The 15,936-nt window shown below is 37.1% G+C and overlaps 1 protein-coding gene across 1 annotated transcript in view; it reads left to right on the forward strand.

Moving 5' to 3' along the window:
- The window catches only part of LOC132155696 (alpha-1,3-mannosyl-glycoprotein 4-beta-N-acetylglucosaminyltransferase C-like), a 120,568-nt gene extending 118,047 nt beyond the window's left edge, over positions 1-2,521 (forward strand). Inside the window, exons 4-5 of the mRNA XM_059564413.1 lie at positions 396-543; positions 1,010-2,521. Coding sequence (XP_059420396.1) covers positions 396-543; positions 1,010-2,166 — 1,305 coding nt within the window. The 3' untranslated portion in view covers positions 2,167-2,521. The remainder of the gene's footprint in view (positions 1-395; positions 544-1,009) is intronic.
- Positions 2,522-15,936: the final 13,415 nt, after the last annotated feature.

A 15,936-nucleotide genomic window follows, 5' to 3' on the forward strand; every position in this document is an offset into this window, starting at 1 on the left:
TCACAGCCAGGAAGAATTTTGTAAAGTGTAATCTGTTCATGTGTGGTAAAGAAGACATTGAAGTATGGCAAGGATGCTATAATTTAATACAAGATAAGTTATTTAAAAAGTTGAGTGAGTAATATTGTGTGTACAATTAATTATTAAAAAAAGGCCATCATTTACATTTAATGAGATTATACAAAAGTGTGCAAGAATATATCCATATCTAAAAATAATGGTCTGCAGCTTAATCTTAAAGATGCAAAAGGAATCGTAGCATATTGTGTACATATAATCCTGTCTTAGACATTTTTTCTTGCTTTAAGGCTCATGGAAATGTTGTGACAGACTTTTTACTTACATTACACTTGTGACAATATTTAGACTTGGATCTTGGATGTCATGTGTTTCAGGAGGAAGACAAACGTCAGTTACGAGAAACCTCAATGCATCCGCTCAACTCAGAGCGATATGTTCATACATTTAAAGAAATCACCAATTTTTCTGGAACGATCAACGTGACTTATCGGTACCTCGCTGGAATACCTTTACCTCGAAAGAGTAAGACTTTTTTCCTTTTTAAACTTTAACAGTGCACACGGTTTAAAAAAATTATGATTTATCAAAAAAAATATGTACAATGTGCAAAACTGCACAACTGTATTATTTATGATCTAGCATTTCGAGTTGTGCATTTATGTATGTATTTAATTATTTATGTGTGTTCTTCTGTATATGTATGTTTAGGCACACACACACCCCTATATATACATATACACGAGAAGGCAAAAAAAAAAGACAATTACATATTAAATATTTTTGCTTTAGGTAAATCTATCTTGTTTTAGTAATATTTGTATATTCCTCACTGGACTGCATAACAAAATTGATTAAGATTAAGAGCTATTATTGATTAAGAACTTTTTTTTATTTTTTCTATACCATAGTATTCATGGTCTAGACAAGGTGTCAGATCAGTTCAAGGCATACATTCTCTTGCTCCATAATTTTTCATGTACTTTTGCAGAGTATCTCACCATTGGATTGTCGTCTGTGAAAAGAAAGCGAGGAAACTACCTGCTGGAGACCATCAAGTCTATTTTTGACCAATCAAGTTACGAGGAGCTCAAAGAGATTGTTGTGGTTGTCCACTTGGCAGACTTTGACCTGGCATGGTGTGAGAGCCTAGTTCATGAAATTTCAAGGAAGTTCGGCCACCATATCATTGCAGGACGGCTGCTAGTTATCCATGCACCTGAGGAATACTACCCATCCCTGGATGGGTTGAAGAGAAACTACAATGATCCGGAGGATAGGGTACGCTTCCGTTCCAAACAGAATGTAGATTACGCATTTCTGCTTAATTTCTGCACCAACCTGTCAGACTTCTACATGATGTTGGAGGACGATGTGCGCTGTTCTCGAAACTTTCTCACCGCCCTGAAGAAAGTGGTAGCATCTAGGGAGGGATCGTATTGGGTGATGCTAGAATTCTCCAAACTGGGCTACATAGGGAAGCTGTACCACTCACGAGACCTTCCCAGACTTGCCCATTTCTTGCTCATGTTCTATCAGGAGATGCCTTGCGATTGGCTTCTTATCCATTTCCGAGGCCTACTGGCTCAGAAGGATGCGATTCGCTTCAAGCCTTCCCTTTTTCAACACATGGGCTACTATTCCTCTTATAAGGGGGCAGAAAACAAACTTAAGGATGATGACTTTGAGGAAGACTCCCTTGATATCCCAGACAACCCACCTGCCAGTTTGTACACAAACATAAATGTATTTGAGAGCTATGATGCTGCCAAAGCTTACAGTAGTGTGGATGAGTACTTTTGGGGCAAGGCTCCATCCACTGGGGACTTTTATGTAATAGTGTTCAACAAGGCAACAAAAATCTGCAAAATCAAGATCATCACAGGAACGGATGATCGGCAGAATGATATTTTGCATCACGGAGCTCTGGAAGTGGGGGAGAAATTAGTAGGAACTAAAAAGGGAAGGCAGTGCTCCTCTTATATAACTTTAGGGGAGTTTAAAAATGGAAACATTGAGGTTCATGATGTGGACAACAAGATAGCGTTTGATATTGAGTGTGTTCGCATTGTGGTAACAGCAAGTCAGAAAGAATGGCTTATCATAAGAAGCATAAGCCTCTGGACTACACAAGGTGCCGGTCAATGAGAACTTTTTTGAACCGTAGCTAAAGGTACAAGTATCTGTTTATTTATCTTTTTTTATTTATTTCTGCAATTTATAAATTATTTATTCACCTGAGAAATTCACCTTTATTTATTCAAATTTATTCAGACTAATTTAAAGGCAGTACAATATTTCACACATCTAAGGCATTTCAGTTAATTCCAAAATGAAAGATTCAGACAATAAAGATATACAGTATATATATAAAATATATATATAAATATTAAGAGTACTTATTTGTTTCCCTCGTTTTTCATTGTTAATCCTTAATGTGTACTCCTCAACAAAGAACTCTGAGAAGCTACTCTGTTTTGACTCTTCTTTGGCCAAGGTGTACACTGCAAAAAAAAAAAAAAAAAGTTATCCTTTTTTGCCACTTTATTTTCCTTAAACCAGACCCATTTATATAATTTTTATTGAGATTAATTTTTAACAACTTTTATTAAGCGTTTTTCTTGCTTGAAGCAGAGATCTATTAAGGTGTTCAAAAGAAAAAAAATGGCCAGTGAAGTAAGATAAACTTAAATTGAGATGTTCCTGAAAAACAACTTAATGGCTTGCATAATTTTGCTTTAAGTAAATGTGTCCTGCTTATATATATATATATATATATATATATATATATATATATATACAATGATTTGTCACAGTGAATCTGTTTTCCATATTTTAACAGACAGACATCTCCAATTATAGTCACTGAAAAAGTTGCTTGAAACTGAATTATAAGCACTTCATTTCAGTTAAGTTATTTTTTGGTTTGTTTGCTCTTCTATACCTCTAAAATATTTGCTTATCCTGCTCTCCTTTCCACCAAGTACACAGGGTCAATATTGTCTTGAATATACAATGTATTGTGGCATGAATCTACTCTGCAACATTTCCTGTTATCTCCACACTGAATAATAACAGAAATGTTATTCAATCAATCCTGGGCCAAAAGGGTCTCTTTAGTAGAGTTTTGTTTTGTTTGTGCATTTCTTCAGAGGCATGGACTGGGACAGTGTGGCTATTTGCCCATCTTCTGAAGTGTTGTGAATGGACAGTACAGTGACAAATGAGGTAAACCTCCTTCCCCTTTTCAGTATTTTCCTCCTATCTTTTGTGCAGCGCAATTTTACCAGGGTAAACTGAATTTTGTTTGACTCATTCCCCCATAAAATGACACCAGCAAAAACCACCCTAGAGCAGACCGTTCTCATAGCAAACCCCTGGCTGTAATTGTTGGACGCTCCATCTAAAAGCAGTTTTGTGTCATTGTGTGAGTGTATGCTCTCTAGACCATATCTGTCACTATGAGTATTTGTTTACTCTGTTTACCAAATTACTTTTTCACAAGATGTTTTGAGAGACATTAAAACTTGGGTTCGCAACCATCTAATTACTCCGTCAGAGTGTGCATGTCACATGAATAATGCAATAATAAGACAACTGTTTACATGACTCTGTGATGTTGCAGAATGTGTTTATCTCCTGTTTTTCTTTCTTTATTTCTTTTCCCCATGAAAACAACTGATTTTCTTTGGTCTTTTATCATACTGCAGTTCACACGTGTGTAGTAGTTCATTGGATCATAAAAATAATCTTTACTTTGCATGATTTTTGCAGTTGTCTTTTCCAACACCCAAGATACAAAATGTACATTACATTAAGAAGTGCTTTGCACAAACTTATGTCAAAAGTTAACTCTGCCATAGTTATCAAGAAGCCATTACTACCACTATTTCTCAGGCTAGAAATGTGTTACATTGCATTCATTTCTATCCCAGGTCAGAACTGCATTGTTTCTTTGTCACAGTTTTATTCAGCTTACTGGAAGTGAATACCTCTTGCTCAATTGTATTTGTGAATGGATGCATTTCAGACTTTTATGGCTATTAAATGTCACAGTATGTTTTCAATAGTTTTCTAATGCTTTCTTGTGAGCAAAGCACAGGTCCTTTTTTTAAACAGCCAGCTACACTTTAGGGCTGGGTGTGTAATAAAATGTTACAAATGAAAATATTGGAAGGTTTTGTCTTCCTAATAAAACAACTGACTAAATCATTGTTCATGCATGAGCTAAGAAAGAATGCTGCAGTGTTAGTACGCCTCTCGGTTTTAGGCTTTATGACTTGTTTTCAAGTGTCTTCTCTGAACTTGACTGGCATTGTACTGTACTTGATTTGTAATTTAACTGTACTTATACTACATTACAACAACAGACATCTTACGTATTGTGCTGCATAGGTGAAGAGAATGTGTTATGATGTACAGTATGTTGTATTTCTCCCACACTGTTTGTCACATGGTACTGTAACTATATTGTAAAATTACATATATTTTTTTACATTTATCATTAGAACTGTTTGCCTTGTATATTGTACCTAAATATACATTGACTCAAGTGATGAGTTGACAAAAATGAATGCCATTTCATCATTGAAAATCCAGAGATTGTAAGGAAAAACACTTCTGGGGAAACAAAATTCTTTTTTTTGTAGAGGTCTAAATAAATTTGCATGCAGATGAACACATCTCTCCTGCAGTAATCTGGCTGGATGCACAGTATAAGCCAGCTTGGATACATTTGAATATTCTCTGCCTTGTAAGTTCATAGGCCTGCTTTTGTGTCTATGCAGGTGAACACAAGTTCAAACAAGCCACACTATTCAGAAATCCCTTACTGCTGTGGAAATAAACATTAGCTTGTGTGATTAAGTGTATAAAGGAATTTAAGAGTCTTGAAATTATCACAGATGTCAGTGGATTCTATCAAACCATGGCCCAAAGCAGTAGCTGCCTCATGCATTATTTATTTGTTTATTCATATGCTTTGTGTCATGTTTATACATTCATAATGAATTTACAATGCTTAGGCTATATTTTGGCTGGATTTCCTGTTTCTATTCCACAGTATATTTTTCATCATACAGTATTTTGTAGAAACACAGGATTTTCTGTTAAATTATTTTGGTTAAAAAAACAAAGGTAAACAAGCAAATATAAATTATACACACTGCCATGGCTTAAGTCCTTAACTGATTTATTGTGACATATTGTTATATCTGTTTCATATCCAAACAAAGCTTTTACAGCTTTGGAATAACATGGGGTTAAGTGATAAATGGCAATATTTAAATTTTGGGGTGGAGTGTCCCTTTGAATTGATTGTGAAATTGATTGCATGACAGACTATTCCGATTTTGTATTGGGTCTTGATGTCCAAGGTCAAATCTGGCTTTTGAAACCAGTTCAATTAAGTGCACTTATGGTACAGATAATGGTGGAAACTCGTCCCTTTGCAGTAATTCTTTCTTTCTTTCCTTTTGTTTTTAAAATGTTCCCCTCTCCACAAAACATTTGAAATCAATTTATGTATCGCTGAAAAAAGCGTAGGCTCTTTGAGATGTCAATCACAATCAATAACAGCTACTTTGAATCACCCTACCAGTGAAGCAGGCTCTGAGTAAGTAATGCACATTTCATAGAAATTTCACCAACGTTATTACTTTTTGCTCTCACATTTTGATCAAGTACTACATGTATTTACATAGGTTTACAGCACTTAGCAAATTCTTTTCTTGTATAATGAAATTAATTTTTACCATGATAAATGATGGGTACAGTAGGAGAGACTGCAGGCAACTGTAACATGCTTAACTTCAGTCACAAACATGGCTGGACTGGCCATTGGCCATTGGGCATCTGTACCATTTGCCCGGTGGGCCGACGTGCTTTTTGGGCCGATATATCTCATACTCATACTTTTTTTTTGTTTTCTTAATTGGCGGCGCTGGGTTTGTGCCGGTGTAATGCATTGGTCAAATTCAGTGTTAGTTTTTTTTTCTGACAGACCAGCCCATGAAACACGTAGATCAGCGGCCCATTGGCTCTTTTCTTGATTGACACTGGGTTGGCCCAATCACAACTTTAAACGAGTGAGCGAGCGGCAGCAGTGTCAGTGTGTATCTGTAAAAAAAGATGGAGAAGAAACGCAAGGAATGTTCAGATAAATAGCATGAAAAAATAGAACCAGGCCCTTAAAGCAGACACTGTAAACTGTGTCAAAATATATGTTTTCTGACCTTCATCAGCTCCTGTGGCAGATGATGATAGTGAGGACGGAGGATCAAGAGAGAGATGAGAAAGTGTAGAGCCTGCGGTAAGCATAACTACTTTCAAAACACTTAGGCCATGTCATGAGTGTAGATTATTTCCACATCTGCATAGTTGACGATTACCGCAATTCACTAGAAATTTAATAAGAGGCGTTTGTAAACCATGTTTTCCGCCAAAATAAAAGCTTGATGCAGTTTGCGTCAAAATAAAAGATCATGTGCTTATCTCTTTCAAGTATAGAAATTGGTACAACTAATTAACCACTTCAGCTGTTATTTTGATTTTTTGAGAATTAGGCATATGCAATATTGGACCCACCGGTGGGTCCCCAGAGTTGATGTGGTTAAGAAAGTTTCCTTTATTTTTTTGTGCATTTGTTTTACAAAATATGGCTATTACTGTCATTAGATTAATATTATAACTATTATTATGTATAGGTGTAATGTAAATAGACACTGTACCAGATTAATGAATTTAACATTAAAATGCACAAAATTTTCTCACGGGGGGGCATGCCCCCGAACCCCCCTAGAAGGACCGAGGACACACCACCATAGTTTTAACAAAAATCCTGTAAGAAACACTGGTATTGCTATGCCAGAGCCGCTTATAGCTTGTTTTAGGATTCACCGCTGTGGAGTATAGTTCAACTGTATTAATAAATATACAATTTTGACTTATTTCATCTGTTAACTCTCACTCGTTCCTATACTCACTCATTACATGGCATTAGTGGTTTTAATGAATAGGAGTTGGTATGCATATAATATAATTAAGGGCGTGCAAAGATGGGTGCTGTTTATGATCATATAGTGGGCCGGTCTGGGCAAAAATGCCCGGTCCGATTTTTTGTCCCAGTCCAGCCCTGGTCACAAATAAACAAGAGTGATGAAACTTATTTCAGCAGATGAAAAATCCTGAAAAGGAATGTTTTGGGAGAGTATTTCAGCAAAACAGTAATAAAAAATGTATTTGCTTAATTTTTCACAATATTTTTGGATGATTGTGAATTGTAACTATGTATTACATTTCAAGTTTTCATCAAATCATTCATTTTTTGAGTCTTAGTGTTTAGCTTTTTTACTGTTACAGTTACCTTTGTAACGTATTCTTGTTTTTCATACCAAAGGATCGCAGGTAAATTGTCAAAAATCTGTGCTTTATGAAGGATAATATTACAATTGTCCTCTTTATAATTCTTGTTTCTACATAATTCAATTATGTATATCTGAACAACTATCTCAAATGATCATTACATTAAGTTAACACTGAGTGTTCCCTGGAAGGACTATTTTTGTTGCAGACCCAGCAATTTCCACATTTTCAGTACAGAAAATCTGAGGCCACAGCAGCACTGCCCTTCAAAGTGGAGTGAAACTAATGCTGAGGTGAATCCATATGGCAGGCGAGATATGTTGGAAACCGTAGCTAATATGCATTTTAAAAGGTGTCAGAATGGTCCAGAAAAACCAATATGCCATAATAACTCCTGGCCCCGCGCAGAGCATTACCCAATCGATTCGAGGTTTCCATGGCAGCCAGTCTGCGTAAATAAGGTACCAAACCATACAATCAGATGATGTGAATCTGAGGCGGAGAGGCTTCTCTTATCATATTCCCAAATGATCTGCTGTGCACAGGATCTCACGCCATCTGATTCCCAGGAAAAATCATTATGGATGTTAATACCTTCAGTAAGGCAGGCAGAATATAAAAGGCAGGGAGTGGGAACCAATCGATTGTTTTTTACTCGAAAAGTTCGGCTGAGTTTCATATGAAAGTAATTCTACTTCGATCTGTCTCAAACTGCAAGCTGATTAAGCCCCAGGGCCCGTATTCATAAAGAATCTTAATGCAAAAAGTAGCTCCTAGAGACAAAATTCTAAGAAAATTCTTAGAAATGTGGGCGTTTACTCTTAAAATTAAAGAAAAAATCCTAGTAAAGAAAAAAGTAATTCAGAAAACATCTTAACCCTTAAAAGAGGTCTTAAGGTCAAACTTGTTAGGAGCACAGACGAGGACTTTTAAGAGGCTTAAGAGTTTCTTTAGCGGAGGAGAAAATGGCCGAAAGACGAAGAGGCAGAAGAAATGTGTTGCAGACAATCGATGACAGTGAGTTAATAAGACGCTATAGATTAGATCGTGCAGGGATCATGTTTGTGACTGATCTTATTAGAGTGCTAACATCTCCGATACAGCGCAGAAATGCCATAGCGCCAGAAATTAAAAGTAATCACTACATTACGATATTTGGCAACTGGGAAAATGCAACAATGCAATAGTGATTATTTGGGTCTGTCACAACCTTCTGTAAGCAGAGTGATCACACAAACAATCACAGCACTTTCAGAACATCTTATTGTGTCGCAGTTCATTTAGTTTCCACTGGACATTCCCACCTTGCAGGCTCAAAAAACTGCATTTATGAATATATAAGGGTTATAGGTGCGCACAAGCAGGGGGAATGAACCGTTAATAGTTTGTGCTATACGCTCCCATGTCTGCTTCTTGTCCCTTGCTGTGACACCCAGCCCGAATTTTCCTTTAAGAATGGCCTTGTGTTCATCCACTAACTGGGCTAACAGTAAACACTGTTCCTCTGTCAAGTTTGGCTTTCTCGCCCTTCTTGGTTTTGATTCCATGTTTGATACATTAAAACCAACATTCAAACCGCCACTTAAATAGGACAGTAATCACTGTAATAGGAAAGAGTGGAAAAATTTTTATAATTCTAAGCCAATCAAATACCTTATAGGAAATTAAAAGCATGGTAAATAAAAAAAAAGGATTTATATACACACATATAATGTATGTGTGTGTGTGTGTGTGTGTGTGTGTGTGTGTGTGTGTGTGTGTGTGTGTGTGTGTGTGTGTGTGTGTGTGTGTGTGTGTGTGTGTGTGTGTGAGAGAGAGAGAGAGAGAGAGAGAGAGAGAGAGAGAGAGAGAGAGAACGGTCAAATAGGAAAAGTTACGCATGTAAATTCAAAGTGAGAATTAGAATAGACCCTATACTTAAAATCACTCTTTTTTTCCTTCTTGGACAACCAACCAATCACAGTCTTCAAAAGATTGTGTCATACATAGCAACGTGGTTAACCACGCTTCCTCACTAAGATGAAAGTTTTTGTCTTTTCCTTACTCAGAGCTGCTCTCAGATCGGTCCCGAATCGCTCTTAAGCTAAGACTCCTATGTAAAAGTTTTTAAGCTAAATTAAGAGTTTTCTGAGAGGATTCTTAGAATCTTTATGAATACGGGCCCAGAGCTCTACAGTGAAACTATAGATTTATCAGTACATAAATATTTAATGGGACAGCATGGGGGTTGAATTTGCAACAGAAGAAATCTTTCTGGCAGAGCTTTAGCATGAAAGATATGTCACTTTAAGATAGAAATATTAGCACATTTGCCTCAGGGACGTCAAAGTCGAAGAGCTAATAAAAGCTTTTAAATAGTTGACCCCTTTTAGGGATTAAAAAGCATTTACGTCACATCACTTAAACATTTGTGATTGAGCTATAAGGAGGATAAATGCAGGCAAACATTGCACAAACCCTAAGTGTGTTACTGCAATTGCCTTAACACAAGTTACTACAGTAGATGAAACCATGATTGACAACAAAAAGAGTATTAAACAGTTTTGCCGCATTGAAAGCATTTCCAAGTAAAATGCCTGCAGTGCTTGAGGTTTATTCACGCCTGCAAGCCAAGAATTTTTCAAATATTACCCTTGTGTAAACTTGTGGATGACAGGTGTGGAGTAAAAATATGTTGAAACGTGTGAATTATGTGTTTTTATTAAATTCTATTGAACCCAACACCTCACATATCTCCAGTGACTTGGTTTACCACCAATCTGTGAATATTTTAAGCCATCTATGGTAGAATGGTAGCTGCAGGAAATCAGAGATTACATTACTAGCAATTAAATAAACACAAAAAAACTGCTAACCATTAACTTTTAAATAGCTTGTCTGTAAAATATAGTCTGCACTTAATAGCTGTCCTGCCCCTATAAAGAAATCAAGGCATGATTGTAATTGTTTTTGATCTGTTTTGTGTTGCAACATCCAAATCCAACAAAGGAAGTTGCTGGCATGTATATGGGTTTTTGAATGGTTTAAGGGCCTAGTGATATGGATGTCAGAGAAAGACGTGATGAAGAGAATGGAAAAGAAAAGCATGAACAGATTGATGGGTAAACAAAGGAGCATAAAAAGTTGTTCCCCAAGGAGCAGAGGAGCTCAAAACAGAGATGTGGGTGATGAATGGCTTGTAATAAGCCGGTGACTGTCTGACGGCCACTGATCTAAGGTCCCTTTGCGATTAGACGCTCTCACGCTCACGGGGAATCTACGATGACAAGGATGTGATCTGTGTGTTGATGTGTTTGGGGGCTGATGTGTCATTGTGAAACAAACTTGTCGCTGAGACAGAAGGGCCACGTTCTGTCAAACCCACCTCTGCACTCCTGTTTTAAAGAACAAACATGCTACATAAACTTGATGGAACGATATGGAGATCTGGGCCTTTTGGACCCATTAAAGTCAGCATGAAATGAAACAACACGGTCTATGCATGTTATAGATATCATTGTGAACATTTCATCCATGCATATGTTTAATTTTAAAAAAATGTTTTGACCTTGCAATGTTTATTCAAAATGGCATTAACTGGACATCTCTGTTGACATATGCAGGATGTCTCCAATCATTTATTCTGCTTAAACTTCACCCTTGCAAGTTTGCGTTCATCTTACTTCAGTTTTGAGTACAATGTCCAAAAAACTCAAAACATTGGCTCTGCATAGAACCAATTTCAAATACTTTTTATTTTTGTGATAATCTGTTATACTTGGATGCATGTCACACAGTATGAAAGAAAAGATATGCCATTGGCCATCTGACTGGCATATAAAGCTGCCAAGCATCAATTGTTTTGTTCAGAATCATGCTTAGGGATGTGAAAATTTTAAGTTGATGTCCCTGCAAGAACATCGCCTTAAGTCCTCAAGAGTCTATCCTGTTATTGTCACAGTTGTAAACACAACCACTTTCTTCTTCCATTAAGGGTTTGGCCTCACAACGGTTTTGTTTCCAGGCAGAAATCCTGTAGAATTCAACCAATCAGATCACTGCCGAAATGTTTCCCATTCTGTGTGCTTTAAGTTTCTGACATTCAGTCAAAGGTCTATGGGCATGAGGTTGAGAATAAAGGGACAGCTAACCTATAAAATAACAATTCTGTGATCATTCAACTCACACTCATGTCATTCTAAACTTGTATGACTTTCTTTCTTTTGCAGAACACAAAAACATTTTACCCCACAATATAATATTTTGTGTAAAATGGGTGCACTATCCCTTTAAGATGTGGGTGCAGAATTACATTTCCATGTATCACTGACCAAGCCCTGTGCAACAGAGCTGTGCCATTTTTATAGACAATCCTGAGTCAATTACAGCATGGATGCAAGTGGTTTAGATGAATCCAGAGGGGGGGGGGGATAAACCTGGAGTAAAACAAGACCTGTAGTCCCTGTCCGATAAGAACAAAGGATCCGTCTAATGGCAATCATTAGCTGGTTAGCACACTCCTTACACCGATAAGCAGGTGTTCATCTGTGGGCCCAGAGACACAATGCCACAGGTGTTGGAATGGACAAATTCTGGCTATGCTTACTGTCCCCTGGGCCACGGTGGTTTAATATCCCATCACTGCAATGCACCAAGGTAGAGACCCACATCTGGCTCTTCTTAGCTGCTGTCACATATCATGCTAGGGGCGTTGGAACCAGATCTACCCTCATCCAATAATTAGTCTCATTTATCCTGCTGGTCCCCTCGGAGTGTTGCTCTGGGCTCCTGCCTGCTCCTCTGCACCACTTTCATCAGTAAACCATTAAAGTTTCATAAGTATTAACTACTGTCTGATGACACTCTCCCTCAATGGAGCAGCTTTATGAAACTGATGGTGCCCATCACTCTGCAGCAGTTGATAGATCCCGCTGCTGCCTGTGCCAGAGAGAACAGACATGAGATTTTGTGAGAGGGATATGATTGTTGAACTGATTGCAAATGGACACTAAAATAAAGGCCCTGAAACGGGTTTCGCCATTTCAGTGATAGAAGAATCTTACATTATTTGGTACTCCTATCTCTATATTGTATGTACTAATGTTTTCACAAAAATGCTGTTATTGTAACCATGGTTGAACCTAAAATGTTGCAAAGAACCTTTGAAGAATCTTTATTTAAATGTGTGGAGACATAAATGCCTGTCCAATGTAGAAGTTGAGAACAGAAAAAAAAACTTACAGTGAAGTATGCTCTGTTGCTAATGCTCAGTATGCCAATTGGTGCAGAATAATTTGCTTTTGTAAAAAAAATATGAAGACAAATGTGACCTGTGCTGGCAAAATGAGTAGGAATGCGCACATGCTAATTTGAGCTTCAGGCAATAAGAGTGAAAGAAATGTTGATTTTAGTCGATTTTGAGGTTTTCACAAAAATGAGTTCATTAAGCCCTCATCTCAGCGATCCCAATACTCCAAATAATTTTAGATGTTTAATTGCCTTTATTTGTATGTTTTCTGAGAGGAGTACCTTTTCTCCGCTCGTTTCTCACGCTGACTGTCATCCGAAGCACGTGCATAAAGAGCTTCCCACTGAACATGATCCCGATAAATAGGCCTACACACATACTCAGAATTACAGTATTTAAGTATTCATGCAAACATACACTCACCTTAAGGATTATTAGGAACACCATACTAATACTGTGTTTGACCCCCTTTCGCCTTCAGAACTGTTCTTAATTCTACGTGGCATTGATTCAACAAGGTGCTGAATATTGGCCCATATTGATAGGATAGCATCTTGCAGTTGATGGAGATTTGTGGGATGCACATCCAGGGCACGAAGCTCCCATTCCACCACATCCCAAAGATGCTCTATTGGGTTGAGATCTGGTGACTGTGGGGGCCATTTTAGTACAGTGAACTCATTGTCATGTTCAAGAAACCAATTTGAAATGATTTGAGCTTTGTTACATGGTGCATTATCCTGCTGGAAGTAGCCATCAGAGAATGGGTACATGGTGGTCATAAAGGGATGGACATGGTCAGAAACAATGCTCAGGTAGGCCGTGGTCATGCCCAATTTGCACTAAGGGGCCTAAAGTGTGCCAAGAAAATATCCCCCACACCATTACACCACCACCACCAGCCTGCACAGTGGTAACAAGGCATGATGGATCCATGTTCTCATTCTGTTCACGGCAAATTCTGACTCTACCATCTGAATGTCTCAACAGAAATCCAGACTCATCAGACCAGGCAACATTTTTCCACTCTTCAACTGTCCAATTTTGGTGAACTCGTGCAAACTGTAGCCTCTTTTTCCTATTTGTAGTGGAGATGAGTGGTACCCGGTGGGGTCTTCTGCTGTTGTAGCCCATCCGGCTCAAGGTTGTGCGTGTTTTGGCTTCACAAATGCTTTGCTGCATACCTCGGTTGTAATGAGTGGTTATTTCAGTCAAAGTTGCTCTTCTATCAGCTTGAATCAGTCGGCCCATTCTCCTCTGACCTCTAGCATCAACAAGGCATTTTCGCCCACAGGACTGCTGCATACTGGATGTTTTTCCCTTTTCACACCATTCTTTGTAAACCCTAGAAATGGTTGTGCATGAAAATACCAGTAACTGAGCAGATTGTGAAATACTCAGACCGGCCCGTCTGGCACCAACAACCATGTCACGCTCAAAATTGCTTAATTAAATCACCTTTTTACTCCCATTCCGACATTCAGTTTGGAGTTCAGGAGATTGTCTTGACCAGGACCACACCCCTAAATGCATTGAAGCAACTGCCATGTGATTGGTTGATTAGATCATTGCATTAATGAGAAATTGAACAGGTGTTCCTAATAATCCTTTAGGTGAGTTTAATCTGTTAAGTCTTAAGTGAACAGTTAGGGAACTGTTGGGAAAAAACATCTGATGTGTAACATTATATTAGATCCGTGCTTTACATGCTTTACTATATAGGCCGTGTGTCTCATTAATGTTAAACTAATCTAATAAATGAAAAGAGGGAATTGCTTGCTGCTCTTGATTGAACTGCTTTTGTAGTATAATAATCCATTTATTTGTAATTAACACACTAAAGGGATTTTTACATTTGATTATTTGTTTTTCTTGAATGCTTTTGCTTATATGTAAAATGAAAAAAGGCAATGAATTGTTTCTTTCTTATATTTGTTCTACAGTTTTTTTGTTTGTTTGTTTGTTTGTTCATTTACATTTGTTCTTATTTATAATAACAAAGATAATATATTAATTAATATTAATAAAAGAAGTGGGGGAAAAGATGCAGTGTTTCTCTGTGATTTTGCTTTGGAACCTTCAGAAAACTCATCATACATAAAGTACATACAAAAATAACTCATTTCTGAAAATTTGCTCAAATCACAAATTATTTTGAAATGTATATAGTTGCATCTTTTACTGAGAGGAGGAATTCATTGGAGGAACATTATTAAATAATATCATAACGTGTTTTGGTTTAGTTATGAGGATGTATACATAATTGTTGTTTATAATTATATATTTTAGCTCTACTTTTACTTGGATTTTTTATGTTATTTTGCTTGGTTATGTCCAGGGGCGTCATGCATTCATGATTTTGAGGGGGCACATTTGGGGGGGGGGGGGGGTTCGGGGGGGGGGGGGGCTATAATTCATTCTACGAAAGCACTGTATAACTGATATAGGCTTATTTTTTTATTATTTTTTTTCCTTTTTATTCAAAACAATTCCAAACATGCTTAATATATCAGGAAATATCTCGTTTCTCAAATATGTGTAGGTAAACGCGTTTTGCACCTTTATAGATTGCTATTTGATCAATATATGGAAATGTAGTGTAATCTATTAACTACACATAAAAACCTGACTTTTTACTTAAGTGCCATATCATGCCATAAAATATTTTTAATACGACTGAATTTGCATTTAATGTAAATTTTAATAACAATATTGTAAGATACTTATTTTAACACTTTCATTTTACAGAGAGTAAAGAACATTTACATTATCAAAAAACATTTTCATTCAGTCTAGCCAGAGTTCAGGCACTCTCAAAAACTCCCATTAAAATCACTGAAGCACTTTACATTATGAAACGAATATCTTACTTACATTCGTACGCACATCTGCACTTTTTGTTGTTTCTGATGAGAGAATTCGCTAAATAATTCAGTCAGCGAGCAAGTGAACAAAACACTGCATTTCAGTGATGACTCTTCTGGACGTCTCTGATTGGCCATTGCATCCATAAGCGCAACAGATTATGGTTATGTCACTAATATGGTGGTAGTGTTTCTTTTGGTCATGTTTCTTCCATTTTTGGTCTTTGCAGGCTTTTGAGTTAGTCCAGTGCTTAAGAAGTGCTGTTGCATTTTATTAATAAATATTAATGTGTGTTAATTGGTTAAATAATTTGATGAGTTCAAGCAATGGAAACACATAACATTTTACGGAATGCATAGCATATTTGGTAGCCAATGTTTGTAATTCAATTATGTTTGTTATGGAGAGTGTTGAATTATTTTGTATTATGTTCATTGCAAAAAACAACTTTAAGTTGATTCAAC

Source organism: Carassius carassius, chromosome 13 (assembly GCF_963082965.1).
Source record: "Carassius carassius chromosome 13, fCarCar2.1, whole genome shotgun sequence".
In the NCBI taxonomy this organism is placed as follows: domain Eukaryota; kingdom Metazoa; phylum Chordata; class Actinopteri; order Cypriniformes; family Cyprinidae; genus Carassius; species Carassius carassius.